We start from the raw sequence: 27,250 nt of genomic DNA, 5'->3' as shown, positions 1-27,250 counted from the left end.
TGGTAAAGTCAAATGTGGTGTGATAGCATTTCTCTAAGTTGTTCAAATCACCCAGCTATGTACCTAAGTCACATCATCAAAAAAACAAAGAACAAGGTCAGTTTCTTGAAATGTTTTGTAAATTTGCCTGATGCTAATGAAAATGCTTGTTGTCTTTGGTCCAAAATTAGGGAAATTCTTAATTTAGTTTCAGTTTCTAGCAAATCTGGTTGTTCTAGGGCTGTATTCACATCACAGGCTAAACATACAGAATAGGAACTGCAGCATCTTAAGTGGCTTATTTTTTATTTAATTTTTTGTGAGCAATGATTTTATTATGGAGTGCTGCCTCCAGTTCTAATAAATAACACTCGTTGCTTGTCTTATAACACATGACAGAGTATCACTGTCAAGGCCTGTTGTAACACTCAGCTAGTCCCCCCCCAGCTAGTCAACAGAGCAGAGTAGTTTGCAAATGAAGCACATTTGTCTGAATGACATATTTCTGAATGAGAATTGCTTTGTTTTGCAGAGAGTTTGGCCGCTGGAAAGTGAACAATCTTGCTGTTGAAAGAAGAAATTTCCTTGGCTCCCCATTGCCACTTGCCCCTGAATTCTTCCGTAACATCAGGCTGCTCGGACGCCGCCCGACCCTTCAACAGATCACAGAGAACCTTATCAAGAAATATGGGACACATTTCCTTCTATCAGCTACCTTGGGAGGTAGGGTTAGTGTTTGGAACTATTGTGCATAATTTCGGTGTGACTGAACTGAAAGTGTTGGTCACAACTGATTTCTCTCTAAAACTGTGGTGCTGCTGCTTCTCAGAGCAGCTTGGCTCAGCAGCTTTCCCTGGGCTGGACTTTAAAACATGGGAGTAGTTTTTGTCCTACAAGCCTCATGGCTCCTTCTTCTGATGGTATTAAACTGCTTTATGATGCTGTGTAAATAATTTCACAGGCAAAAAGATAAGAATTTCCACTGCTAAGATTGAGTTCCTTGTGTGCATGTTCCTGGTCTTTTTGGGGATGTTTCTCTGCACTAAGAGGTCATTAAGGAGAGTGACATTTTTTTCTGTAAAAGACCCTTCTAACAATTTACATAATAACAGATTGACCAAGTATCTGGATCCATTACAATACTGCAGAGATGAAGCAAGAAAACCAGTAACAATTATTTCCAATAAATCTTTTCAGCTAGGAGACTTCTAAACTACTTTGACTGCTGGAAAGTCCCTATATTGTCACTCTATCTTTTTATAGAACTAATCTCCTCTTAACCAGTGGGATTACATTTTCAAAATGGGATGATGAGGCTTTGCCATATGATTCTGATTAACTTAATGGAATCTGCATCTCTAAATCCTCACAGACTACTTTGGAAAGGGTAGCCTGATGTATAATTGGGATCCAGTCACCAAATGGATTGAAGAAATCCAGTGAAGAGGCCTAATGTTCAAGAGAGAGCATAAATTGTTCAGAATGAAAGATAATTAGCACCTGCGATTACCCATCTAGGCATTACAGAATGAACTGACATTTTAGAAATGCAGTTTTATGCCTTGGTGGGTGATTATATTAAAGATAATTCTGGTGATTGAGTATCCTTCCAACAGGACAGTCTTGTCAAAATCCTTTATTCACCTGAGGAATGGTTCTCTTTAATACATTTCATAACTGAATTCTAACCATATATTAAGGAAATGACAGCCTTCTTATTCTCTTTTGGCTGATATCTGAGATCTATAACAACTGAAATGTCTCACAGGAGCTCCCTTTTGGAAAAGACCATTTGAGAAACAAGGTGAAATTCTGTCTTGCTGTAGTTTTTTAAAGTAATAAAGGACTAATTCCTGTCATTATTTTGGGAACTTGCGTTTCTACAGCAAGTCCATTACCATTAGAATTTTAAGAATAAATAACATATGTTGAGTAGCAATTTGCAATAAGGTTCCCAGAAATTTCTTGTAATCACTCAGTATAATTCTCCCATGCAAAAAGTACACCTTTTATAAATGACCATCTATGCTCTTGTGTTTGCTGCGCATAGCACATCTGAACAGAAAAAGCAACTGCAGAAGAGAAACAAAATGTTTCTTAAAATACAAAGCATAATAATTAAAGATTTGGCTGCAGCATGTATCCCAATGCAGGGATTCTCCAATGGTAAAAACTATTGTTTAGTATTAGTGGCTATTTGCTAATTATTAACTAACATAACTTTCATTACTACAGCCATTTGATGAAATTAATTTTCAAGTTTAAACTGGACAACTTCCCTAACAACTTGTGGAAATCACTCTAACACAAGAAATAGCTGCTCCTTAAAAGTTCAAAACACCAGTTGAAGTACTGGAGTTAAACCCCCAGCCCTGAGTGTTGACATGTGGACGATGTCCACAACCAGGCAAGAAAGACCCTCCTGATTGCTTTTTACCCAGGGTCTGGCCAGCCTTGGGTGGGAACTGGTTAGGAGATCACCACCAGGTGCCCCCACCTTCCACAGTAACCTGAAGGTGGGGCAAGAAGCCACCTCTATAAGAGATGATAATGAGATGCTTGCAGTGGGGTTGGGAGATTTGCTGTGTGGGGATTCTGGCTATCAGAAAGGCTTCCTGACTCTTCACAGCCAGTGGAGTTCCTAGGACAACAGGGCCAGAACATGAAGCTGTCTCTGAGTCCCTGCTCTATAACTGGGCTCATGGCCTGGCTGCTCCCATTGCCCATGGCTTGGCTCCTTGCCTGGCTTGCTCCCTTCCTCATGTCCCCTGTGGTGGGTGAGTGCATTGACTTGTTCCTCTGTCTGGCACTTTGGATCTCTGGGGTGTGATGTGGTAGCAGAGGAAAGAGTTTGGCTGCTGGTCTGCCTGCTAATGATAATATCATTTCGTATCAGGCAAGTGGTCAGCAGAAGACCAGTACTGTGCTAATTACAAAAAAGCTGCAGACTTGACACCCTTCAGGAAGCATGGCCTTAAGTGGAAGCTAAAATTTAGCAATAGTTCTGTTGAAAATGTTTGGAAATTGTAGCTTTAACATTCACTGTTCTCCAAAAAGTCTCTGGATTTGCTCTAGGGAAACTGGAGCAGAGTTCCATTTCCTCATCCCTCTTTAGACCACCTTACAAAGCTCTTAAAATGCAGGAGCTGCCATGTGCTTGCAAAAATTTTCCACTCACAGGGAGACAAGTGTTGACTTCTGTGCCCTGGCAACACTTAGAGAAGTCAAAGGGAGACTCTATATTGACTTTGATGGGTTTTGATTTAGGTCCCCACCCTCAATTTTTAGGCATGATTTTAGGCATACCTGCTGCCTTCTGTTGTCATTGGATTGGTGATGAATACTTTGAAAAATTGGTTCAATTAAAATGATTACAGGGAATTAGTTAATTTTGAAGAATGCTTTCCTGAGGTAGCTAATAACCCTATACTTTATTGTATGCATTAGTTCTCCTTCTTGGGCTAGATTGAATGGGGATTCCCAGAGATGCTTGTCCACACTTTATTAATATGTAATTAGATTTTTTTTCTTTCAATAATGTATTTGTACTTTCCCCTTAATTACAAGTTGTTTTATTCTGAAAGCTTTGTTGCTTATGTAGCTCCTTAAAAGCAGAAGACCAAACTGAGTGTGCATAGTACTTTTATTTAATGAATCCCCGATCATCTGTATTCATGGACATAAAGGAAAGCTTGGCAAATGAACGGTCCTGTGGCAAGTTTTGTGTGCTTCTGTGACCATTTGGCTTTCATGAATATCCCTTTTTGACCATAAAGGGAACTCCTGCACATGGTTGTTTGTGATGCCTTCCCAAATCTTTATTCACAGAGCCAGATATATACTTCTCAAGGGCATTCTGAAACGAGAACTTAGGGAAGTTCTATTTTTCTTGCTGCCACAAGATAATGACATTTCTCACTGCTTCTATTTCTTATGGAAATTTTATCTTCTTGTGACATAAGGCAAATGTCTGTAATGAGCAGCTTCAAGCTGCATAGTAGGAGGACCCTATGTAATCACTAGCCTGAGCGATGGGTTCAGGGCGAGCTCACGTGCCTGTGCACAGGGTTAACTTCTGCTTCTCCATTGATGGACTGCAGTGTCAAATCTGCAGAGAAAGGAGAGCTGTGGCTCCTCATTTTTGTTAAATTTTGTGCACACTTGGGGATGCTGTGTTAGGCTGGGCCATCACTAGGAGGTGAGAAAGTTTCCACCACTCCTCTGGGACAACATGCATAGTGATTGAGTTAGCAAAATTGTAAATTTACACGGGCCAGCTAACACTGACCAGAACAGCTTTAGAAGAAAGGTTAAAAAAAAAGGACTCCTACAAGAGAACTCCATCCTTGAAGGTTAGGGAAGGCTCTACTGGACAAGTCCCATAGCATCTGATTTAATTAGACTTGCTTTGAGCAGGGAACTGGACTGGATGACTGCCAGAAGTCCCTTCCAGCCTAAATTATTTTCTGACACTATGAAATGTATTTCTAAATTCTTTATCAGCTTTAAAGTAGCAGCTCCAAAAAGCAGGTTCTCCTTTGAGTAGGAGACAACGCACAGAGTTACTTTTTCACCTTTTGTTCTGCATTTATACTTTCCTCTTTTGCTTGCATACAGCATGATGCAATGAAGATCCAGCTTGCTGAATAATATGCAAGAGCATTAGCTACTGTACGCTTTAATGGTTTACAAAAAAATAGGGTGTAGCAGTAAGCTTCAGAACTGGAAGTTATTGTGAGGCCTAGGGCATCACTGCAGAGTAAGTGTAGGAGGATGAAAATATCAGTGGTCTCGCTTTAAAGGTATTGACTTTAATGCTGTTCCTACAGATAGATGTAAAGGCTACTCAGGAAGCCAGTAGGCTTGGGGATGTGGAAATTACAGATAACTAATGTGCTACACTTGAGAAGGTAGACCTTTGTTCCAGTTGTTTGGGTGACATGACCCTGATTTGGGTGCTTTGCAAGGTGGAGATAGTGCTTTGTAAATGACTCCTTTGCTTCTGGAAACATGGGAACTGTTCTGAATAAACAAATTTGCAGGAGGTTGCCAAGGCTTCTTAGGAAACTAGAAATCTTTTAGGCAACTGGCTAAATGGTAATCTTAAATGTTTGGGTTTTTTCCTGCTATTGTCATAATTACTCAAAATGTTCATTATCAGACCATCAATACAGTTACCACTCTGAGTCAGGAAATATTCCTTGATTATGATGAAGGCTTTGAGAATTGGAAAGAAAAAAAAAAAAGGTAATTTTGTCTTTACAATAGAGAACCTTAATAGGTGTCAGCAGCTCAGCTTAACCCCAGCTTCCTGTCGTTCTCTCCACTGATTACAGTCCCACAAGTGAGTTTTGTAGTTACACCTTTACTATTCTATGCACTGAATAAAGAGGGTCAGGTTTTCTGCCCCTGATTGTTATTCCTCTTGAGCAGTATATTACTCTGCATACAGAGATAGGAGAAATTGTCAGGTGGTGTAAAACGGTGAATCTCAATGAATTCTGAAGGATTTATGATCACTTACACTGAGTGCTGATATGACCTTTGTTTTCTGTAACACTTCTTTCAAGGTAAGGTAAAAACTATTGGCATATAAGGGGGGGAGAGTCCAGTCTCAAATAACTGATGTGAGAAACTTGAAAATTTAGCATCAGACTTGCAAACACACCTCACCCCATCCAGGTATGTAATTTTTCCAACATTTATGATTATGGATACAATGAAAAGGAAAAAAAGCAAAAATATATTATCTTTTTCTCTCCCCATCCACTCAATGAAGAATAATTTTAAACCCTAAACAGATGGTATGGATAGAATTAACATGTGCTGTTATTCATTTGAACCACAGAAATGATACCACATCTGGCCTAGCATTAATTTATATACTTTTTGAACCATCAGCATCTGCTGAAGCTTAGGAAAACGGCCTGATAAAACCCTAATGGTACATTCTCTGCTTCATACACAAATAGATTTTACACTAGTGCTGAGCTATTTTTTGTAACAAAGGCATAACAAATCTTATTTTTACTTTTTACTATAATGCATTATGGCTATTTCATCTGAGGTATGCCACTTAATCAGAAGCTTTTGAGGCTGAAGACCTTTAAGATTTGTAAGACACACATGTGTACAAAACCAGAACTCTAGGTAGATAACCGTGGATGATGCTCAGATATATCTGCCTTTGAGTGTTATAATTTCATTACTGTTTCCCTCACTTTCTGACGTGAAGTGATGGGTGCTGCTTGAATCACTGCTTTTTCCTTCCACTACTCAGTTTACAGATGAAAATATGAAACATCAAGGCATATGATTGTTTCATCATTACAAAGATGTGGGTACAGGAAAACAATGTCTCAATAATTGAGGCAGAAAATAGCACTAAGTATTTAAATCATATGAATATGTATTATCATGTATAACAAAATGTTTGCTCCTTCAATAGATAGTTAAATTTAGTTACAGTTGTTCCAGCATTATTCCAATTCTACCACGTGATGATTTGCATTTTTTATTTAAATAATTCCTGAAGATATTCTTAAGATGCATACAAAATTAATTTCTAATTTCTGAATGCTATTTATTAACTGTTGTTTAGTAGTCTTATATCTAAATGGCTATGGATGGGTTGTCTAGGTAAATATATACTTAATTCCTGCTTAATTTTTTTGAGAAACAGCACATAGAATATTTTTTCTCAACTCAGGAGTTATTTTAACTTATGAATTATGGAAAATGTTTGTATAAACTGAGAAAAAAATTATATAGTAATTCCAGGGCTGGCAAGAACATTAGTATATAGTGTGCCAAGGTCAGTCTGTAAGTCTCTTGCACCCCTAGTGAGTATCTGTCAGTGACAGCAGCTACAGAGTAATAAAGCATCAGTGTAGTAACTAATTTCTTGAACCAATCACTGGATTATGTGGCATTGTTCTGTGAGCATGACCCCATGTTTTTATGCTATTTCTTTTAAACCTGAGAAAGTGAACCTAATGGACTCATGAATTTTGTGAAGTAGGCAGAACACTGCTTTCAGAGCCTGTGGAAAGCACAGCTGTGTGGATCTGGTCCTGATTTCTTAGTATTCACTGTCATTAATCCTTTTCAGTTCTTAAATTAATATTCTTGAGTAGTTTTCTAAATCATACTTGTTTTTACTAATGCTTGGTTGTATTATTAGCCTGTTTCCTGGTGGCAGTCTGTAACCAAAAATAAGATTCATTCAGGTTGCAAAAGTGACAGAAGAGTCTCTTTTGGCATGAATTTAATTTTCTCCAAATTAACTTAAAAATTAAATTGTCTTCCACAAATTAAACTTGAGTCAGTGATGTTACTTTACAAACCCTTAAGTTCTGGGTGCAAAAGGGAGCCCTGTTAAATTCTGCAGTGACTTGGATGCCTGAACACAAACATATGGAGGGTTTTCTGCTTTTGAAATCACTTTTTCTCAAGCAAGTGCTAAATCAATTCTAACAGATGAAAACCTTTCAGAATATATAAGTTCTCTTTTGAACAGCAAATATTTTTGAAATGTTCCTGATTGCACCTGGTATTAGCATTGTGCCTGAGAGTATCAGTGATGAAGTAGGACTCTCTTGTTTGAGGTGCCATACAAACACAATGCAGAGATCGTTGAGGAGAAAGTTTCCTTCATGTTTACACCAAAGGTCTCATCACTCCTGCTGTGTGTCTTCTCTCAACCTTAGGAAATGAAATCTGATGTGATCTGAGTCAAAGAAAACATCCAAAATCATTTCAACTTTGTTATGGAGCATGAAAAACAAAACACATCTGTCGGGGAGCAGGGACAGAGACTGTAGGGCTGGGAATACACCCACCAGCAACTGCCATGGCAAGCATGGGATCAAGCAGGGCTAGGATAATAGGGTGATGTGATAACTGGGGTGGGTGGGTGTGTGTCAAAGGTCATTTTCCTGACATTTTCTATTCAAAACAACACAACGCACAATGCTGTCATTTTTCAAGGTATTTTTTTGAAGTGGGAGTTTTTATTGCAGTTCTGCTTTCTGCCCCCTGGAGAGCAAACATTTTTGTTTGGAGAAAAATAAACAAGCTCTGTTTTAATAAGAAGACTTGCCAGTATTCTCACGAGATGGAACAGGCTGCGCAGGGTGGGGATGGAGTTGTCATTCCTGGAGGTGTACAAAAAACCATGTGGATGTGGTACTTCAAGACATGGTTTAGAGGTCATGATAGTGTTGATGGTTAGATGTGATGAGCTTAGATGTCTTTTCCAACTTTAATAATTCTCTGATGCTATGATTTTTTTTTTTGATTAAACAGTCCCACCATCTCTACTAATAACCAGTACAGACTAATCAAAAGAGTTTACACCAGATGTAACTCTGATGCAAGGTGGGGTGGCATACTGGCTAATAAAAGTTAAAGAATCTAAATTTTTTTTCTACTTTCCAGAGATTTTCTATGATATGAAGGGTTTGTTTTCATTTACCTTCCAATTCATTATGAGGTGTTTTCAGTGGAAAGCTGCTCGAGCTTGCAAAAGTCAGTTTAATCTAAATAGACTAGCTAAGACCTCTGGAGAAGAGGGGGAAAAACTAGAGAGAAATCTACTAGTGAAATATTTTGCACCTTAGTTACACAACCTGAACAGGTCACTGATAAAATATTTATCCCTTTGAGTTCTGATGTTGTCTGCTATGATGGTGTCTTTCTAGCTCCACAAACACTGCACAAAGGCCATTGCTCTTGTCTCAGATTTCAGCCCCCTCCTTTGCTTTTCATTTCAGGAACATCTTTGATACTAGCTGGAGTCACGAGGCAGGTTTTATTGAAAGGCACAGCTGAATGCCAGCAATACTGGAACCTAAACTGAGTTCTGGTGGAAAATTTCTCTCAAAGCAGAATTCATTAGACTTTGTGCTTTTCCAGCTCTCAGTTGGCATGGATGCAGGATGGTGTAAACCATGGCCCACCTGGCTGCAGGGCTGGCACCACCTCGCATGGGTGTAGCATGACAAAATGCAGTGCACAAGGCTGTGCTCTTGCACCTGCCCTGCCAAGCAACCCTAGTCTGCTTTGCAGGAGGCTTTGGCAGTAGGTAAATAAAATGTAAACCTACGTCTGCTTATTACAGCAGAAAAATTTGGTAGCTGAATGGGGAAATCCTGTTACTTACAGAGGTTGCTTTAATTCCTGGTTCTTTGGTATTCAGGCAGTTAATCCCTGCTTTGATAACTGCATGCAAAAAAAACCAAAAAAGGCAGGCCCATTACAAAACTGTAGAAATATAAGCATAGTGGTGAAAACAGGTAGGCTCCAGCTGGAACAGCCAGCTGTCCTGGGCAGCAGCTGTCCCTTCCAGGGCAAAGAGAGCACACTGGACAAGCCCAGCAGGTGTAATTAGATAAGAGGCTTCTGAATGAAGGCAGCTTTTCCTGTGTAAGGTCTGAAGGGCCTGATTGTCCTCTAAATTTGTGAGAGATTGGGAAACACTGTAAGGTACATTGATTGACATGGATACACTCCTCTTTCTCCAAACAGAAATTTTGCAAGCTGAGGTTGCTGAGTGTCAGATTTGTCAACAGATGTGATTTGCTGCACAGAGGCATGCAGTCTTCATTTAGCATTGCTCACCACCAGCATCATCTCCCTTTAAAGATGATGTCATGTTTTCATCCTACATATTATCCCTCTACAGCTATTACTGTTTGGCACGTAATCTCATCCCAAGCTGGCATCCCATCCTCAAAATGGGCAAACTGCCACTGTAGCAGATGGGTGAGCAATGAAACTAGCACAAGTGGAGAGTCAGACCCTATCGGGGTAGCTTCCTTTCCAGGAACAAGGAAATGGCATTCAGTGGAGTTGTTCAACACCTAAAATATAGGTATGATGATATTATTCATTAATCCTTGAAACTAATGTTGAAGGATGTGAGTTACCAAACAGTGTCAGAAAGTGAGACAAGTGGTTTTGAAGTTACTTCAGACATAAATTGCACAGAAGAGAGTGTTGAGTGAATTGCATACTTTTCTAATTAGTTTTTGGAAGTGAAGAGTTTTGCCTAAACACGTTACTAAATGAATAAACGGAAACAAATATCCATAAAATAAACAATAAATGTGGAAAATTGCTTCACAAATTTAATGTTATCAGTAGGTCATATCTGGAAGGGTTCTTAAGAACTCGGTTAAACGTGAGATTTTGCTTTGGTTTTTGTAACAAGCTATCTTCTGTCATCAGATATGATATATATTTGATAAGAAGGAAACTTGAAACCACTGTAATACTTCAGAAATATTTTTATTTTCTTTTACAGGAAGGGGTATCTAAACATTAGACAACATCCAGGGAAAGCCTTGGCTTGACACCTTAATTCTGACAAAATGAGACTTGCAGAAGATGTTACTGATGAGTGCTGTGGTTTCTGTTTCCCTGCTCAGGAGAGGAGTCACTTACAATTTTTGTGGACAAACGGAAGCTGAGTAGGAGGTCAGAAGGAAGTGACCCCAGCACCAACAGCTCCACGGTGACTCTGGAGACCCTGCACCAGCTGGCAGCCTCCTACTTCATTGACAGGGACAGCACCCTGCGCAGGCTCCACCACATCCAGATCGCCTCCACTGCCATAAAGGTAGGGGAAGTCCTCTAGGACCAACCTGGAGATGTATTTCTAGATTCACTGGCTGCTTCTCAGGAAAAATGTGTTTTGATTAGGAAAAAAAGATTTGTTAGCAGGACGATAGTTTTTGTTCTAAACTTTTTTTTTTATCTAAATCCAAGCATTCAACTGATAATGGAGATTCTAGTTTAGAAAAGTGTCTAATGCACTGAAGATATTACTCTTGGTGAGTGTGTGATACATAATTTGAATGATAACAGGTGGCCCTTACAGAAGTGTTTGGTCGTTGAGAATCTCTTTTTTGTGTGTGCTCTGCTAAGCAACTGCATTTATAGACAGACTTGTTTGTGTACAGGCACACACAGTTCTTCCATACTTCTTGTTCTGTTTGTTCCCAGATACAGTTCTTGTACTATTGTGACAAAAACGGTTGGTTAGTTAATGAGTTAGTTGTGTGACTGGCCTTTGAAACAATTTGGAGCTTTTGGTTCTGCAGTTTTGTGGAGGCACATCTTATTTTCTGCTAGGAACTTCTGTTAGTACAGCTTGTCAGTCAAAGCATCCTGTCCACTGACTGTCATAGGTCACTTTTGGTGCTGGAGGGTGAGTGGCTAAAGATCAGTGCCCCAGCAGGTATGGTAGAAAGCAAAAACCATTCTTTCTTTGAGCAGCTCTCCAGCCTAATGTTGCTTATTTGAAATAGCCTTTCTCAGTCCATTTCCAGCATTGAATAGCAGATAAAAAATTTAACTTGCAATTGAATATGCATTAATTATGAAGCTTTTAATGTAAGATGTGATGTAGAATCCATTCCATTCATTGGATCTTTCCACTGATAACCAAGGGCTTTATTGAAGCCAACTGCAGTTTCCAGCTACCTTAGCTGTTACTCAAGTAAATATAAAAATTATAATAAATATAATATGTAAATATAAATTAACAGAAATACAGGGACAGGGTCTGAAAGAAATTTCTCCTTTCTATTCAGTGAATTGTTTTTAAAGCAAATTTGTGCCATAATGCAAGATTCAGCCCTGCTTGCTAACAATTTGTGTGATGAACCTTCCACATGTCCAAAGCTTTTTACAAACACTACAAATGACTAAGTTTTCTCTCCATCCCCTCACTGAGATGGATATAAATGCAAGCTCTAGTTCATCAGCAAATCTGATTTGGTTAATTGACTGCAGGAGTCTCTAGAAAATGGTTCTCACATCAGATGCAACAGTGCTGATACGTAAAACCATTGCTTGCTTTTGTTGAGAGACTAGGATTATTTGCATTACAAATTTCTATTGTCAGAATAAATAACTGAACAAAAATCTGTTTCTGCTGAAAACTAGAAACACAAAAGCATCTGGGGAAAGTGGTCTTTTTTTTTTTTGCTCTCTCCCCACACAGAATTTGGAAACACTGCTGCTTTAATTTGGAAAACCAGAAAGCTCTAAATTCATGGTATAAAAAGCATATTTTAAGATAATTTTTAAAAACATTTATGCTGACATCTGAGTTAGACCATGGGCTTTCTGTAGAGCTGCAGAGCTAGATCAGCTTGAGGGCTGACTCAGGAGTGGTGACACCCTGTAAGACCTCAGGACAAGAGTACCCTGGCCATCAGCCAGGTCTTTACCTTCCCTTCCTGAGGTGCTCCAAGGAGGAGAGTTGAACCCAGTGCTTTTTACACTAGAAACTACTGGGCAGCTTTTTAAATGACAGCACCTTATGTACCTGGCTTGCTCACCACAGCTCTGCTCAAAGCTTTCTGCTGCACAAGAAATCGAACTGAGGATTTGCAAAGGGAGTCCAAGAAAAACTCTCTCAGCTTACCATAATTCCCTTCTGACCAGCATCAAAGCAGGCCAGTACAAAGGTGTTAGAACAGGCTGAGAAACCCCTGAAATTCTGAATTTATATTAATGTTTTCCAAGTGATGCACAGTCATTTTTTGATTCCTGACTAGTTAACAACAAAAAATACCATGTTCAGAGTCTGTTTAGTATTTGATACTGTCATTTTTGATTCCTTTTGGATGGCTTTTTAATATGCAGTATAATAAACTACCATACTATCAGAGTTGTTTATATTTTTGCAAGAGAGAACTGAGAGCATTAATAATGTTTCCTATAACTCATACACTTACTAGGGAGAACTTAACTATCCTTTTGGGAATGTGCATTGAATCAAACAAAAAAATATATTCTTTGGAAGAGACAAGACTTAAAACACAAATCAAAAGGCATGGTATTTGAGATTAAATCAGAACATTTCAGTGCACAAATGATCTCTGCTGCAAAGGTGTTCCTGGAACTCTGGACTTTGAAATGAACAGGGATCATCTGATAATATTTGCTTGTTGGCTTGTTTGTTTTTCACACTTGGTGTATGGGCAATCTGAAACTGCAGTAGTAGTTGGAAACAACTGTTTACACAACCATATATTTGCTATTTGTAGCGTTCTGAGGTGGCTATCTTGATGGCTATGACACCCCTAAAAATATTGAGAAGAGAGATTAAAAATAATTAATCTCCTTTCCTTCTGTCCTTGTTCGGCTAGGATACGGTTGGTATTCTAACCAAACCAGGACACCTTCAAAAACTCAAAACCTCAAAGAAGGTCCACATTCTAAAGCTGATATAAGACTCCTTTTTCAGGTTAGACTACATCACTCCTCACATGTCTCTTTTTTCTATTTCTGTGCAAAAAAATGCATGTTTTCTTTTAAAAAGCAAAAGGATAATAAACACTATGATATATCTCCTAGACAAGCTACTGTGTTCATTCTGTGCCTGTTCTTGTGGCATTTTATGTTATCTGCTTTGAGCATTTGGGCATTGGCAACACAATAAGATTTAATGATATTTTAGCAATGGAAATGTAATAATAACATTATAAGAAGAAATATTATCTAATCTACAGGAGCATGAAATAGTAAAAAATGCTCCTAACATCCAGCAGCGGAGATTTTGCAGCTACCTGAAAAACACTACCAAGGATGGATTTATCTAGGCCAGGAAAGGGAATGAGCATTTAACAGAGCTACAGCAGTGCTCAGTCATATGCCAGGGCTGCAAGGAGCAACTCACCCACTCACAAACTAGGGCTCTGTCCAGATTTGGCCATTCAATTCCTAAAGCTTCCAGCTTCTCCAGATAGTGATTCCTTAACAGGATAAAGTCTAAGGTCCTTACAGGTGGGATGTGGAGAGGGATCCATTTGATTTCTTGTTACAGAGCCAAATCAAATAGTGTGGAAGAATGATCAAGCTCAGTTAGTCTTCTGGGGGGAAAAAAAAAATCACCAGCAATAAAAATCTTTTTTTTTTTTCCTAAATTATAAGAATTTCTCCTTTGAAAGCAACACACAATGAAACATTTTTCTCCCTTATGCAGTTAAAAGAATACCAGAGCAATTCTTGTATTCTTCTTTCAAATTCACTGAGATATGTGATAATTGAATTTTTGTCTTACAGGTCTTGCTACATTATGTTATGAAACTGATGCAGAAATATAGTATTTTGATAGTTTTTTGATAGAAAAGCTTAATTATAGAACTTAAGTGATGTCACAGAGAAAGGAAAGTATTAAGAAGGAGGAAGTGAGAACACTGAAGTCTTTGTTTTTAATTCTTATTAATCTAGTGAAAACATACAATTCAGAACAAAATCAGTTACTGTTCAGCATGATGAAAGGAGCAGGAGAGATGTATTTGATGAATTAAGTTTGTTAATCAAATTTGTATTCAAGTTTGTTAGCTGTGACATAATTATCCTTAAGAATATTGTGAGTACAACAGATTTAGGCTTCACATTAATCATGTAGCCAACACACTGTTTATTCCACATTAAGGTAAATATAAAATCACCATGTTACAGCATTTTCCAACTGGAAATCAAATGTCCATGGGAGCTACCCAGAGCTTATATCAATATTTAACTTATTTAAAGGTCCCTGATATATAAATTCTTTAAATATTATTTTAATGCCTGCATTTCAGGGTAAGTAGTTAGGCTCATATGCTAAATCAACAGTTTGCAGCCTCAAGTGCCTCATTGGAAACTCACCAAGTGCCTGAGGGCTGCATCTAATTTGCATATACATTTACATGAATGTACATCCTGTTGTGTTTGAAATATTACAGATCCAACATTACTTCCTTTGCATGCTCATTTTAGAAGCTTTTTCCTATGAAAATTTCTCTTCAGATGCACTGATAGCTGTTAGTTCTCCCTATTAACATCCCTATTAGGATGATAGGGTGTGCTTTTCTCTTGTTTAATAAAATCCCGTACAGTTGTGGAAGCAGAATACAAATAGAGTCAGCAAATGTTTTTCTTTCCCTGTGTGGTATCTTTAATGAGCAATATTTTCAGCTCTTCCAACTCAGTGTTGTTCTCTCTGTTAGTACAGCCGTGCTCGTTTGCAGCTATTGAAGTTCTAACCATAGCTGGAGGCCCAGGGGAAGGTGAAATGACCTGAGGCCCAGGACTATGCATTGACCTTAGTCCATATGATTGACCTTTTTCCTTTGCTGATTGATGGATGGTGCGAACAAGACGTGAAGGTCACGAGTTACCGTAGCATCTACCGTGGTTCTGACACGTCCTGTCATTGCCCACTAGCAGAATGACCTTGGCGTGCTACCCTGGGGTCATGCATCCATACTCCTAACAACTAATTAGGAGACTCTTTCAGTGATGGCAGAGGGCTATGCAGAGTATGTCTAGATTTCATTTTTCCTTCTGAGTCTAATGCAGTTGAGAGACAACCTGCTCAAATGACCCTGGTTCCTGTTCGTTAAAAGCTGTGTGTCCACCACTGTCACTAATGAACTTCTGCGCTCAGTCTAAACAATAGTGCAGAACACAATAAGAAACACATTTGTCTCATGGTAAATTCAATGTTAATGAACATTCTCACTGCACTGTGCAAAAGGATAAACACAGTTATGTTAGCCAAGTACAGCAGTGCTGATTCAATCAAGTGAGGCTGTTACAGTAGTTGTCTTTTGGACAATATCTTCTTCCTTTCCAGGATACATTTTTTGTCAAGGGAGCTGCAGCAGGTGAATACAGTGTAGGTCTTATCTCAGGGTCCAAACAGCTGTGGGACAGCCACAGTGCAACAAAAGAACAGGAGGCAACAGAAGAACAGATGCATAAATTGAATTTTCCACCAGCTATTTACAGCCAGATTACAGCCCATTTATTCCATCTGAGTGAGAAAGAATAAACATCCTTGAGAATGTGCCCTCTAATTTCAATTAAATTTTATTGTGCAATTTGCTTTTTTTCTTCGCTGAAAACACTTTTTTTTTTTTTGCTGTGAGAGATTTAAGCACTTTAGTTGTCTCTGAAAACTTTAGATTACAAATAGTTTGTAAGAACAGGGTCCATTGCAATGGTAACTATATTTGATTACCTATAATTAACCCATGAATGACTCATGGTGGCCGTTAGAGAGGAACTTTAATTGTCATGAAATTAGTTTCTCACTCAAAACTCAGACTGAAATAAAGACCTTATTTTTTTTCTTTGTGTTGTCTGAAAAAGCTTGCTTGCTTCATTTTTTTTCTTTCATACCTCATACTTGAATGTGATTTTCTGTGGATACAAGTAATTGCTGTAATCAAGAGTCGAAATGCTATAATACTATGAAACCTTGTGCTTTTGTCAGGTTTCTGGCAAATTCTGGATTTCCATAGTTTTCATAGTTTTGTATGAACAGGCAGATTTTTGAAGCTTTTGAAATGCAGTTCTTGAAACCTTCTAACCCTCACTTTCAGTTTGTGGACAGGGTTTAAGGTTGTATAGCTGAAAAACCTTGCAAATTACCAAAACTTGGGCAAAAAATTGTCCCCAGTAAGAGCTTTAGGTTGTAAAATCACAGTTAGAAACATTGGGACAGGAAGACCTGTTGTATCAGGTATTTGTTGACTCTCTTGAAGAAATTAAGTAGTAAATGCACAATTAGTTAAACCTAGGAAACTAAAAGCCATAAATTATTGTCCCTTTTCAAAAATTTGTCTTTCCTATTGTTCAGGTATGGTGACTTGACTTAAGCATGTCAAGGAAAAGCCACAGTACAGATTTTCAGGGACAAGTGTTATTCAGGTCCATTATGAAATTCCAAGGTCTCCCTTACCTTGGGAGATCAGAGTGCCTTCTTACAAGCCCAAAGCTCAAAACTTTTCAAAGGAGGAGCTAAAAATTACAAGAAATACATAGATATTTTGCTCCCAAATTATTTGTCTCAATGTGGTAAATTCCCATGACATTTTTGTGAGAATTGAATCCTTTTGCAGGTTACTTTGAAAATCTTATGCATCATTAAAAGCTTCACAAAATCAGCTTGCTATTCATATGGCTAGGTATGGATTTTTATATTTAAATTTGCATCGTGATCTAACATTACCAGAACAACTGGGACCTGCAGTTAGTCATCTAGGTTCTGTTAAATTTTAAGCATCACCTATCTTCTAAGGTACTTTCAGCAATCTGAATTTCAGTGTGGATTTGGAATAGCTGGGGTCAGAATGCTGACATTCTGGTCTTTGAGCCTAGCTAAGCCATGCCACAAAGCATGCCAAGGGGCTGTGTGCTAGTACATGGTGCTAACACCAATAAAATATGGGATACAGACATGGCCTGAAAGCTGTTCCATGGTGCTGTGAGCAGGCAAATATGTCGTGCTTCTCACCAGGGTTTATTTGCTCAGGAGCAGCCCTGGACTCCCACAGCTGTATCCCTTCCTTCTCTGAAGCTTGACCAATTTCAGGTAGCTAAGACGTCTCTGTACCATGTTCTACTGCACAGCACAGGATTTGTGTTGGTCTCATTATAATATTGAAATAACTGAGGCTTTATACATTTACTTCTGGGAGCTGTTGGAGATCTTCGGATTAAATTTGCCATAAGTATAACGAAATCTTGTGGCTGCTGTGTGTAGACCATTAACTGATTGTAAGAATACACCAAGTGTAAAGGTTAGGGATTTATTTCCATATCTTATTCAGGAATTTAAGGTGATGATATTAAAAACAACTTTAATGCATTTGGACAGTTGAGCTTTAATTAAATTGAAACTCCAGGGCAGGTTTCTCTGAAAGGTAATATAGAGGTCAGCTGGTGTAAGACAGAACAATTTCTTTGAGAATCTGGCCCTCACTGTTTCAGAGAGGGAATAAAAAGGGGAAAAAAAAGGACCACTGAGTTAGAGTTAAGGCAGTAGCATGTTTTACTAAGCACTCTCAGAATGCATACTCAGCAACATAATTGACACGATACATCACAGCAGCTGCAGTGTGACACTCCTATAAAGATGTGTTTTAGCAGCCTCTAATACAAGCTACACTGTCTCATTATATTTTCAGCAGTGTGCGTGGAGGAGTAATGAGTGCAAGAAGTTATAACATCGCCAGCTAGTTGGTAACACAGCATGAAATGCTTTCAAAGCAACAAAATAGCACATAATAGAGCTGCAAGGATATGCATTTTGGAAAGACTCTAGATAACTATTCTTCACTTTGAAAAAAAAAAAAAAAGCACAAAACAACAAAAGGGATAGACCATATGACATGATAGACTATAACAAATTGAAGGGTTTTGTTATATCAGTTTATTCAATAGAGAAGGGTAAAAAAAAAACCCCAAGAAAATAAAGGCTGCTAAACCCTAAGCAGGTTATAAATATATATATATGTAAACAAAAGACCTTAACAGCATTGAGACAACACTTACCATCACAGTTGTGAAAAACCTATAAAGAATTAGTACTGCAGTTCCTTAAATGTTTCATATTCTGTTTTTTTTTTTTTCCTTAAAAAGTGAAACTATAGTAATAAACTCAGACAATGGCAAAGGATTTTAATATTGAGAGACCCACAGTGAGCATATTGAACAATACACTTAGAGCAGTTAAATTTTTCATTTTCTGTTTTTTTTTTTTTTCTCCTTAAAAAGTGAAACTATAGTAATAAACTCAGACAATGGCAAAGGATTTTAATATTGAGAGACCCACAGTGAGCATATTGAACAATACACTTAGAGCAGAGTATTCCAGCACTAATTTGGAGGCACTCAAGATTTGTATGGATTTTAATTTGGTCTGTGTCCTGGCTGTGCAGTAGTTGTGTACAGGTTGAGAAACAGACTTCTGCACTCTCCATGTCCTCTACTCTCTAATTGACAGCTACTGCCTGTCAGCAGGTCAGAAAATGTCAAGCAAGGACTATAAAATTTGCAGAATTTTTCCTTACTTCTGAATCCTAAGAAATACAGCCACATGTATCAACAATGGTTATGAACACAAAGTCAGAGGGTAGGAGAGACTCGGAGTCAGAAGAAATAAGCTTAGAGAATAATAAAAGGCTGTTGAAAAGTTTCAGTATTCATATTATTTTTTCCTACAGAATTTATACCTATAATACATAATAAGCAAAAATCATATAATCTATAGCCGTGCACAGTGCATGATATACATATTTACTGCATCAATATTTGAAATCAAGATTCCAGGCTTGGGTGTTCTTTCCATGTCTTTTCATAAATTTGTAAGATTTAAAGGTGAAGATCTGTTTTTACCACAGATTAAACTACAAAATAGCAATGTGACAACATAATCAATCCAAGTTACAGAGCAATACACATAAACTAGTCACTGAGGAAGCACCCATGTGAAATAAAGTTTATAGCTTTGGTATAAAGTTGCTTTTCTTTTCTAAAACAAATTGAGCCAAGCGTTTCCCTTTAGTCTGAACATCTGATAGGGATGTAATGATTAAATTATAGATCAATTCTAATTGTTAACTCTGGAGGCAGGTCTTCAAAAAACATGTGAAAAACAGTAGCACAAAAATAGCTTTGCAAAACGACAAATGGAGAGTCAGCAGTACCAATGAGACAGAAAGGGCAAATACATTGCAATCATTCACCAGAGGGAATAAATGAGTGGGAAGTAATGAGGATACAACCTAAAAATAAATCCCCCAAAACATATATGTGACCCAGAGAGTAAGCAGCAGACGTGCACATTATGGGCAGTAATGTGATTTCTTTTGAGAAGTTAGAATGACAACCCCATAAAGGGCAGTTTGACTGGAGAAAGGTAAAATGAAGTGGACATGCCAAATGTCCTGGTGCCCATGTTCCAGTAAGTGAGGTGCAGAGTGATAGGAATTGTAGTGCTATAAATCAGGAGTTTACATGAAATCTAGAGGAGGAAGTATAAGATCTGGAAATAGCTTAAATTAAATTTTTAAAGATATTACAAAAAAAAAAAAATATTGCAACTCTTAGAACTGCACGAAATTATGTAATCATACGTAGGATCTCCACGGAAAACCTGGTTCTTAATTAACCTGCCCTTATCACTTGGATTTTTGAGCTTAAAGACTTTAAATAATTTTTATGTTATTTTTAGGTCCTAACGCTAACCTTCAGTACTTATTTTTTCTTTAGCATATTATTCTTATTTTTTCTTTAGCATATTATTCTTATTTTTCAGCTTTATATATAATTTTAAATACTGGTGACGTTAAAGGTAAAATGTTTCCAAATTATCCAAAGATAATTTTTATATTCACTGAGACTTTCTTTTTCCTGCCTCTTCACAAAGAAAGAAAACATTTTAACTTTTCATTATGATTCAGGAAGGACTATATTTTTATATTCATACTTTCCCAACCTAAGAAAATGATTTTCCATTCAGCTGCAGTATTATTATGATTAATAATATCTCTGAGTCTTGCAAAAAGCCAAATCATGCTGTCTTCTTGAAACTAATGGGGACACTGTGAAAAATCCCAGTAGCCTCAACACTGCATATTAGCACTGAGCCATGAAGGTACAGACCCTATTCCTATATACTCTTGGGAAATCCTTGCAAAGGATTTTGCAGTTGGGCTAAATGTAGGTAAATGGTCTCCCTATTCAGTAGGGAAATCCCCAAGATTTTTTTTTGCAGCTTTTTGTCCTTTATATAGTAATGGAGTTAGGTTTGGAAAAGGATGGAGTGTTAGGAATGAGGCTTTACTTCAATAGGCTTCACTGCTTTTGCTTTCTGCAGATTTACCTTGAGATTTTTATAAACATGAAATATTAGTTTAATTTGTATCTGTGCTGTCCTATCTGTTACTAATTTTATCTTTTAAAGAAAATAAATAGATTTCATTTATTGTTGGTTGTTCTTCTGTCTCTTTACACAATGAAAGTTGTGAAAAAAATAATATTAGTATTCATTTAAGTAAGGTGGGCAAGAAGAAGTATCTAAATGTACACTGGAAAGAAATGCTAAGCTTTTATTACATTTTTGCCAAGTCTATTACTTCTCTATAAAAGAACTTCACTCTTATCTATTTGTCAAGATTAATTAAAAGAGATACCTTGTTCTTTCTGAGAGAATGCCCGTCCTTATTCTCTGTATGAGGCTGATGCAGCCTTGATTTCTGAAAGTGCAGGAAATAAAGGCTCTGGTACTGCTGCCCTGACTGGTTTTCCAACAACCTAATTTCCTGCGAACTTCCCCGTTGCTTTACATAAGGATGCATGGGAACGTGGCATCTGACATGCAGTGATTTCAAATGCCCTTGAAAAGGGAAGATTGTTGCTCTGATGCCAGAACTGTCAATGCTGCCAGTGATTTCAGCTGGGCTAAAACCTTGCTTTCAATTTCCATAGCCTCAGGAGTGTTGCACAGTCGGCGTTACAGGACAACATAAGGAGCAATCATTTTCTTGTCCCTACCTGATGCCTTTCTCAAGTATCTTTAGAAGTTAGTTCAATCTATGTATGTTTCCTGCTAGTTCAGAGCGGAGGTGTTCTTGACAGTCTTGGTTTCTTGTCTAATTTTCCTGTGGCACAGCATAGATTCAAAGATTGTTTCGATGTTCTTGTGGATCCTCCTGGATTTTACAGATAATAAATTGCTCTCTGACATAGTGGGGAATAGACTTAAACAGACAGGTGATTGCTCCATATTAGAAGAACTTAAACAGTCTTAAAGAATCATAATAATCTTAACAAATGTAACAACAGAAGAATTCAAATAGTCTGAGTTCATTTCCAATTCCTATAGTTTTCTGATTTCCAAGGTATTTAATGTTTTATGTGGACATAATATATTTCAATTTAATTGTTGTTGTAATGTAGTCTAGTTCACAGTAAATTCCTGAGACTATAGGAACAAAAAGCAGGGAATGCCCAAAAATTTGAAAGAAGTTGTGATTATGTTTCTAATGAAGCTAACAAAAATTTTGCAATTTATTTCATTTGCAGAAAGATCAAGTTTACTGTTCCTGTTCCATCTTACAACAGCAGATGATAGAAAATTATGATGGGAGTGATTCCAGTTCTCCTGAGTTAGTGGGCTTTTGAAATTAATGTCAGTCCTGTGGTATCAGTACTGCTGCTAGAAAATGTGTTGAAAATCTCACATGCCTATGAGATATTGTTTTAGAATACTGGTAATTAAAAACCAAAAACTTGAAAACATTAATCCAACCCCTGACATTGTGGGTGCTGCTGGTTTGTCTGAACCTCCTTCAGAAATGTTCATCTAGCTGGTAGCATGATAAATGTCAGTGCGTGAAACATTCAGAAGATTTGATTTATTTTAATTACACATTAATTAGTGGGAGTCCTTTAATACGCTCAATGACACAAGTACAGCAGAAGAGCAGCAACTATCGTGTGGTAAAGGAAAGTGCTGAAAGAAAGGTGCTTTTGTGAAAAACTGTGGAGCCAGGGGAAAAACGATGTTTGCAGGAGAACCACTTCTAAATAGGAAGTACATTTAGCTCCTGTTCATTTGATCAACAGTTTTTTTAGGTGAATTGAACATTCACTGCAGGATGTGCTGGGATGACAATGTGTAGAAGACAGGTCCTGAAGGTGGTAGAGTCATACAGAAGAATCCTAAACTCTTCAGCTTTCTTCCCACTCCATACTTGTGCCCTTTTTTCTGTCCACACCAATAATGCAGAAGAGACCTTCTTCCATGAGTAGTCATGTATATATGAATAGTTTGCTCTAAATCATTATTTTAATGTGTAAAATATTAAAGAGATTTATAGAAATACATTTTTAAAGAGTCTTGCTGAAGAGGACAGTCCTTTATGCAAGAGAGCACAACACCTCTGCATAGGCATGTAGTGAGGAATATTAGCTGTGTGCATTTAAAAGGACACACCAGGAACAAAATCTCTGCAGAAATATGTTTCCCTTTTATTAGGAAAACCTTCTATAGGCTTAATTATCACAGACCAAAAAAAAAAAAAGCACACTGTTTCCCAGGGAAATGCTACCCACTGATATCACAAGAATTCAGCCCTGCTTAAGTGCTAGGAGGTATGTTCTCAGTGCACTTATAATCGGGTCGTTATCACCATGGTTATGAGATTTAACTGACTGAAAACTGTAGGCATTTGTCTCATTAATGCCAAATGTTAGAGTTTATTTCTGGGAACTGAAAACCCTGCTGCCCAGGGAAACCTGTTCTGTGATAATCTCTGAAAATAAGGCACTTGAGAATAGCCCGCCTGGTTCATGTCAGATGGTTTCACACATATTTTGTTACTGGTTCTTAGGGGGTTTTGGTTATTAAATAACTTTGTTCTGTGGTATTTGGCTTTGTGAGTTAGGGTTCTTTGTGGAGTGCATGTCTAGATTTTACAAACCAAGCTTGTGATTATGATGCTCTTTGCTCATATGCAATCACTGCTGGGCTATGCCAGCACCTTAGCCTTTACATTTTTCCTTTCCCTCTCCTCTTTTTGATTCATCTTTTATTGTGCAGTTTCAGACAAAACCTTTTTCAGCTGTGATCTTGGGGCTGGTTATAGTCATGTTTCTCTGCTTGGAAGATAATTAAAGAAGTGCCAGTGCCCTCCCAATTTGGTTTCTATTGTTACTGAAACAGAAACTGTAAAATCATCATCAATCATCAGTGATGTCAGTAATACTTGGATCAAACCAGAAAACTTTTGGACCTTTTTTCTTTACTTTCTGTAGCCTGCTTTGTTATCAAAATGAGGTGCTCCAAAATAAAATCCTAGCATCTGATCAGAAGATTTGTCAGAAATTTGAGGCTTTCATTTATGAACTATTCAAATTTTTCTTGTATTTTACAGTCTTTGTTGAGTAAGATTTGTACAGGGTATAAAAAAGTAAATGCAACTACATTGCTTTGACCTCTGACTTGAAGTGCCATCCATGGAAAGTTGGAGATTAGAAGACTTTTATCTTCTTTAATTTGTCTTGTTCTATACTGGGACTAGATGTTTCCTTCTCGCAATGTATTTTCTGTGCAGAAGCTAAGACTACTAGAACAACGGAGTTGACAGAGGAAGGTGAGGGTACTTGGAAAAGTGAAAGAATGAATATTACAAATATACAGATTGGAGTGAAAACAATGTTTCAAAAAGGTCTTTGGTTATTCTCTATTTATAGAACATTATTTACTATTGTTAGTATTAGAACAATATTTTATTGCTTACCTATAAGAATCACAAGTGTCATCTCAAAAATCTAACCACACTCAGTTTTTTTTTCAGGATTTATATATCCAGTCTCTAAAAGTCAAGCCATTTAATGGTGATTTTTCCACATTCTGCCCTTTGGCACTTCTAAATACAGCAAGTGCTAACACTCCCATGAACAGTGGTAGTTTCTACCTATGTCTTGCGTAATCTAATCAGAGAATGAAGATCCATGAACAAAAAGGGACACAATAATTATAAAGTTACTTACTAACCTTCCTTATTTTGAGATTTCAGGAGGCATAAGAGTAACAATAATGGATAAGAATTGTAAAATTGGCTTCCTAGTTTATGTTTCATGTAACTTTATGAAGCTGCACTGCCTTATAAACAAATGGTTGAAAAGAATAATAATAATAATCTACAGAACAACACTAAAATAAATGGATCTTTAAATAAAGAATTGCATACATAAATTCTGAGCAAAATCTTTCAGAACTAGGATTAAACTCATAACACCATTCACCTCCCTTTTATTGTCCTCTGACTGTTTATCTTATTTAACATAGGTGACTGTTATTGTATAAACAGATTAGGATTCTGTATGTAGTCTGGAGGTACTACACAAAAATGAGATTTTTGAATGGAATTTTAGACCATTTGTTGGGAGAGGAAGAAGACTGAAACATCACAGGTAAATTAAATTTGTCATTCCAGCCATGTCCAAGCCAAATGGGATGCCTATGCATGAGTCTTTGTGTTGTTTCAGGATGATTAAGCAAAAAACATGGTAAATCTGGCCCTGGCATAGATATAAAAGACTGCCAAACATGTGCAGGGAGGAGACATCCTGACTGGGTCTCATTTCCTTGCCCAGCTGGCACTCTGCTAACGGGTTTGGCTTAAGCCAGTGCTGTGTCCTCTCCATGGGCTGCTGGCGTTGCAAAGGGTCTACTTCTCCAATCTCAGGAACACTAGTTCAAAGGGACAGAAAGGTGCCAAGAGCTTGGTATAGCCTAAGGTTTTGTGTTTACTTTTTAAAAGTGCAAGAAATCTTGGAAATTGTGAAATCTTGGTGGTTTCAAGAATAGCATGATCCAGCTGCAGCCACCCACACGCGCTGACTGCAGAAGAGGCTGTAAGAGAACCAAGCAATCTTAAAACATGAACATTCATGGATTATTTTAGCAAACCTTCATATTCTTTACAAAACAGATTGTTAGAATAGCAAGGTTCCTTCTGTTCTTAAGAATTAATGTTAGTTGTCTGTTTGCGTGTCAGACGGCTTGCTTGGTGGAGGTGTGTATTTTGGAAATGAGCTCCCTGACTCTATAATTTAGCCTTATTTTTCAGGAGATCTAGAGCTAAATACAATACCTGATGTAACAGAAAACAGAAGTGGTTGTGTGCAAAACTGAGGCAGATCACCAAGTAAATCTGGGAAATCTGTCCGTAGCATCTGAGCTGGTAAAAGGAAGAGTTAAGAAATTCCAGCATAGTGGCTGGGAGCAGTTTGGGAGGGAGTATGACATGGAATTTGGTTGTATTTTGGCAGTGAAGGAGGCTGGGGTGATTCCCCCATGGCTGGCATGTCCTGATGCAGCTCTGTATTACTTTTATTCCACTTCTGCTTTCCCCTTTGTGCCTGGTCTTAGAGTAAAAGAGGAGGTACAAACCATGAATTTTCTACAGAACCCAATCCAGTTTAATAAGAGTGAGATCATGGTATAGTCATCTATCCTAAGGGTTTGGGCTTTTTCCTCGGCTTACAGGCAAAACAGAATAAAAGAGCTACTGCCTGATCTGCTATGGAGCAGCCAGGGTGCCTCTGGGCACCACAGCATTGCTTCCAAACCTGCAGTGCCTCATTGCTGAGAAACCACATTAGACCTTTTCTTTTTTTTTGTTAAGATAACATTTAAAAAATAAATTATCCTTTGTAGTTTTTTTCTTGACACAAGAATTATCTATAATATTCCATCCAGCATATAAATAGTTGTTTTTTTCTTTACAATGTATTTACTCATTCAAATAACTGCTCATTGCCAAGCACAATCCTCAGCTGTTAAGTCAGAGCTCTACTTGCAGTGATTCTGTTTTGACAAATTTATCTGTACTTTGAATCTATGTTCATGGATTCAGTGATTACTATAGGCAGGAGTCTAGAGTTTTATGTCTAAATTTATCTTAGGCCTTCCCCTGATGAAAAATACCTACTGTTACCACTGTTATAAATATAGTTCCTAAAAAGTTCTTACTTCTGAATCCTCCTGTGCTACAGAGAATCAGTATTGTTGTTTTTTTTTTTCCCTCCCTGCTTTCAATAAGGAACCACCATGTGCACAAGTTTCATTGGTGGAAATCACAGTCTTCATTTTTATGAACCATGTTTATTAAACTCGTTCTAATTCCCATAACTATGAAGAAATAAAACATCTTTAGACTGTTGGTCAGTTAAAGTATTTGTAAGGATTCTCTGTAATAGAAGTAGCACTTCCTGAAGTTTGTGGCACTGGTAAAACATTTGCAGTCATACTCTTCATAATTAAATTGAGCTATTTCACCTTAATTAAGTCTGAAGTGTATCACCAGCTGAATCAAAGGGAAACTTTATGAAACAACTGTCTGAACTCCTCAGTCTGTTCTGAATAACACAGCAAATGCTTTTCCATTCCCTTCCCATCAGGTAACAGAGACGCGGACTGGTCCTCTTGGCTGCAGTAACTATGACAACCTAGATTCTGTCAGCTCTGTTCTGGTTCAGAGTCCTGAAAATAAGATTCAGTTGCAAGGTATGTAGGTGCAATTTCATTAATTTGTTTTGGAACAGGATGACATTTATCACACTATTTGTTTTTCTTTCTTCCACCTCATAAAAGGTCATTTTCCTAATTTTTTTTCATGTGTGCAATAACTACATTCTAGACAAAGTGAAGGAAATGCCAGTAACTCATGTCACCTTTGAAAAGGAAGCAATTTCTGCACACATCAGAAAATAATTTGAATAATGTTGTTAACATTTTACAGCCCTATTTAGCAACTACTTGCACATCTTTTAAACAGCCTGAATTCCCACAGATGGCACCAAGTAGGCAGTGACATTTAGTGTGCTCAGCCTGCTTTGCACATACTGAGTGGTGGGTTACACCTCATGTCGTTGTCCCACTGAAATGAACGGAGGCACTGGAGGA

General features: G+C 37.7%; 1 protein-coding gene across 1 annotated transcript in view; it reads left to right on the top strand.

Moving 5' to 3' along the window:
• Window positions 1–511: 511 nt before the first annotated feature.
• The window catches only part of LOC103781738 (BMP/retinoic acid-inducible neural-specific protein 3), a gene marked incomplete at its 5' end in the record, with an annotated part of 49,805 nt that continues 23,066 nt past the window's right edge, over window positions 512–27,250 (top strand). The window contains 3 exons of the mRNA XM_008949458.1: window positions 512–702; window positions 10,410–10,600; window positions 26,746–26,851. Of these exons, the coding sequence (XP_008947706.1) occupies window positions 512–702; window positions 10,410–10,600; window positions 26,746–26,851 (488 nt within the window). The remainder of the gene's footprint in view (window positions 703–10,409; window positions 10,601–26,745; window positions 26,852–27,250) is intronic.

Source organism: Merops nubicus, unplaced genomic scaffold, assembly GCF_000691845.1.
Source record: "Merops nubicus isolate BGI_N331 unplaced genomic scaffold, ASM69184v1 scaffold12241, whole genome shotgun sequence".
Lineage (NCBI taxonomy): Eukaryota > Metazoa > Chordata > Aves > Coraciiformes > Meropidae > Merops > Merops nubicus.
The sequence above is the reverse complement of the archived record's forward strand: the minus strand, read 5'-3'. Positions and strand labels throughout refer to the sequence as shown.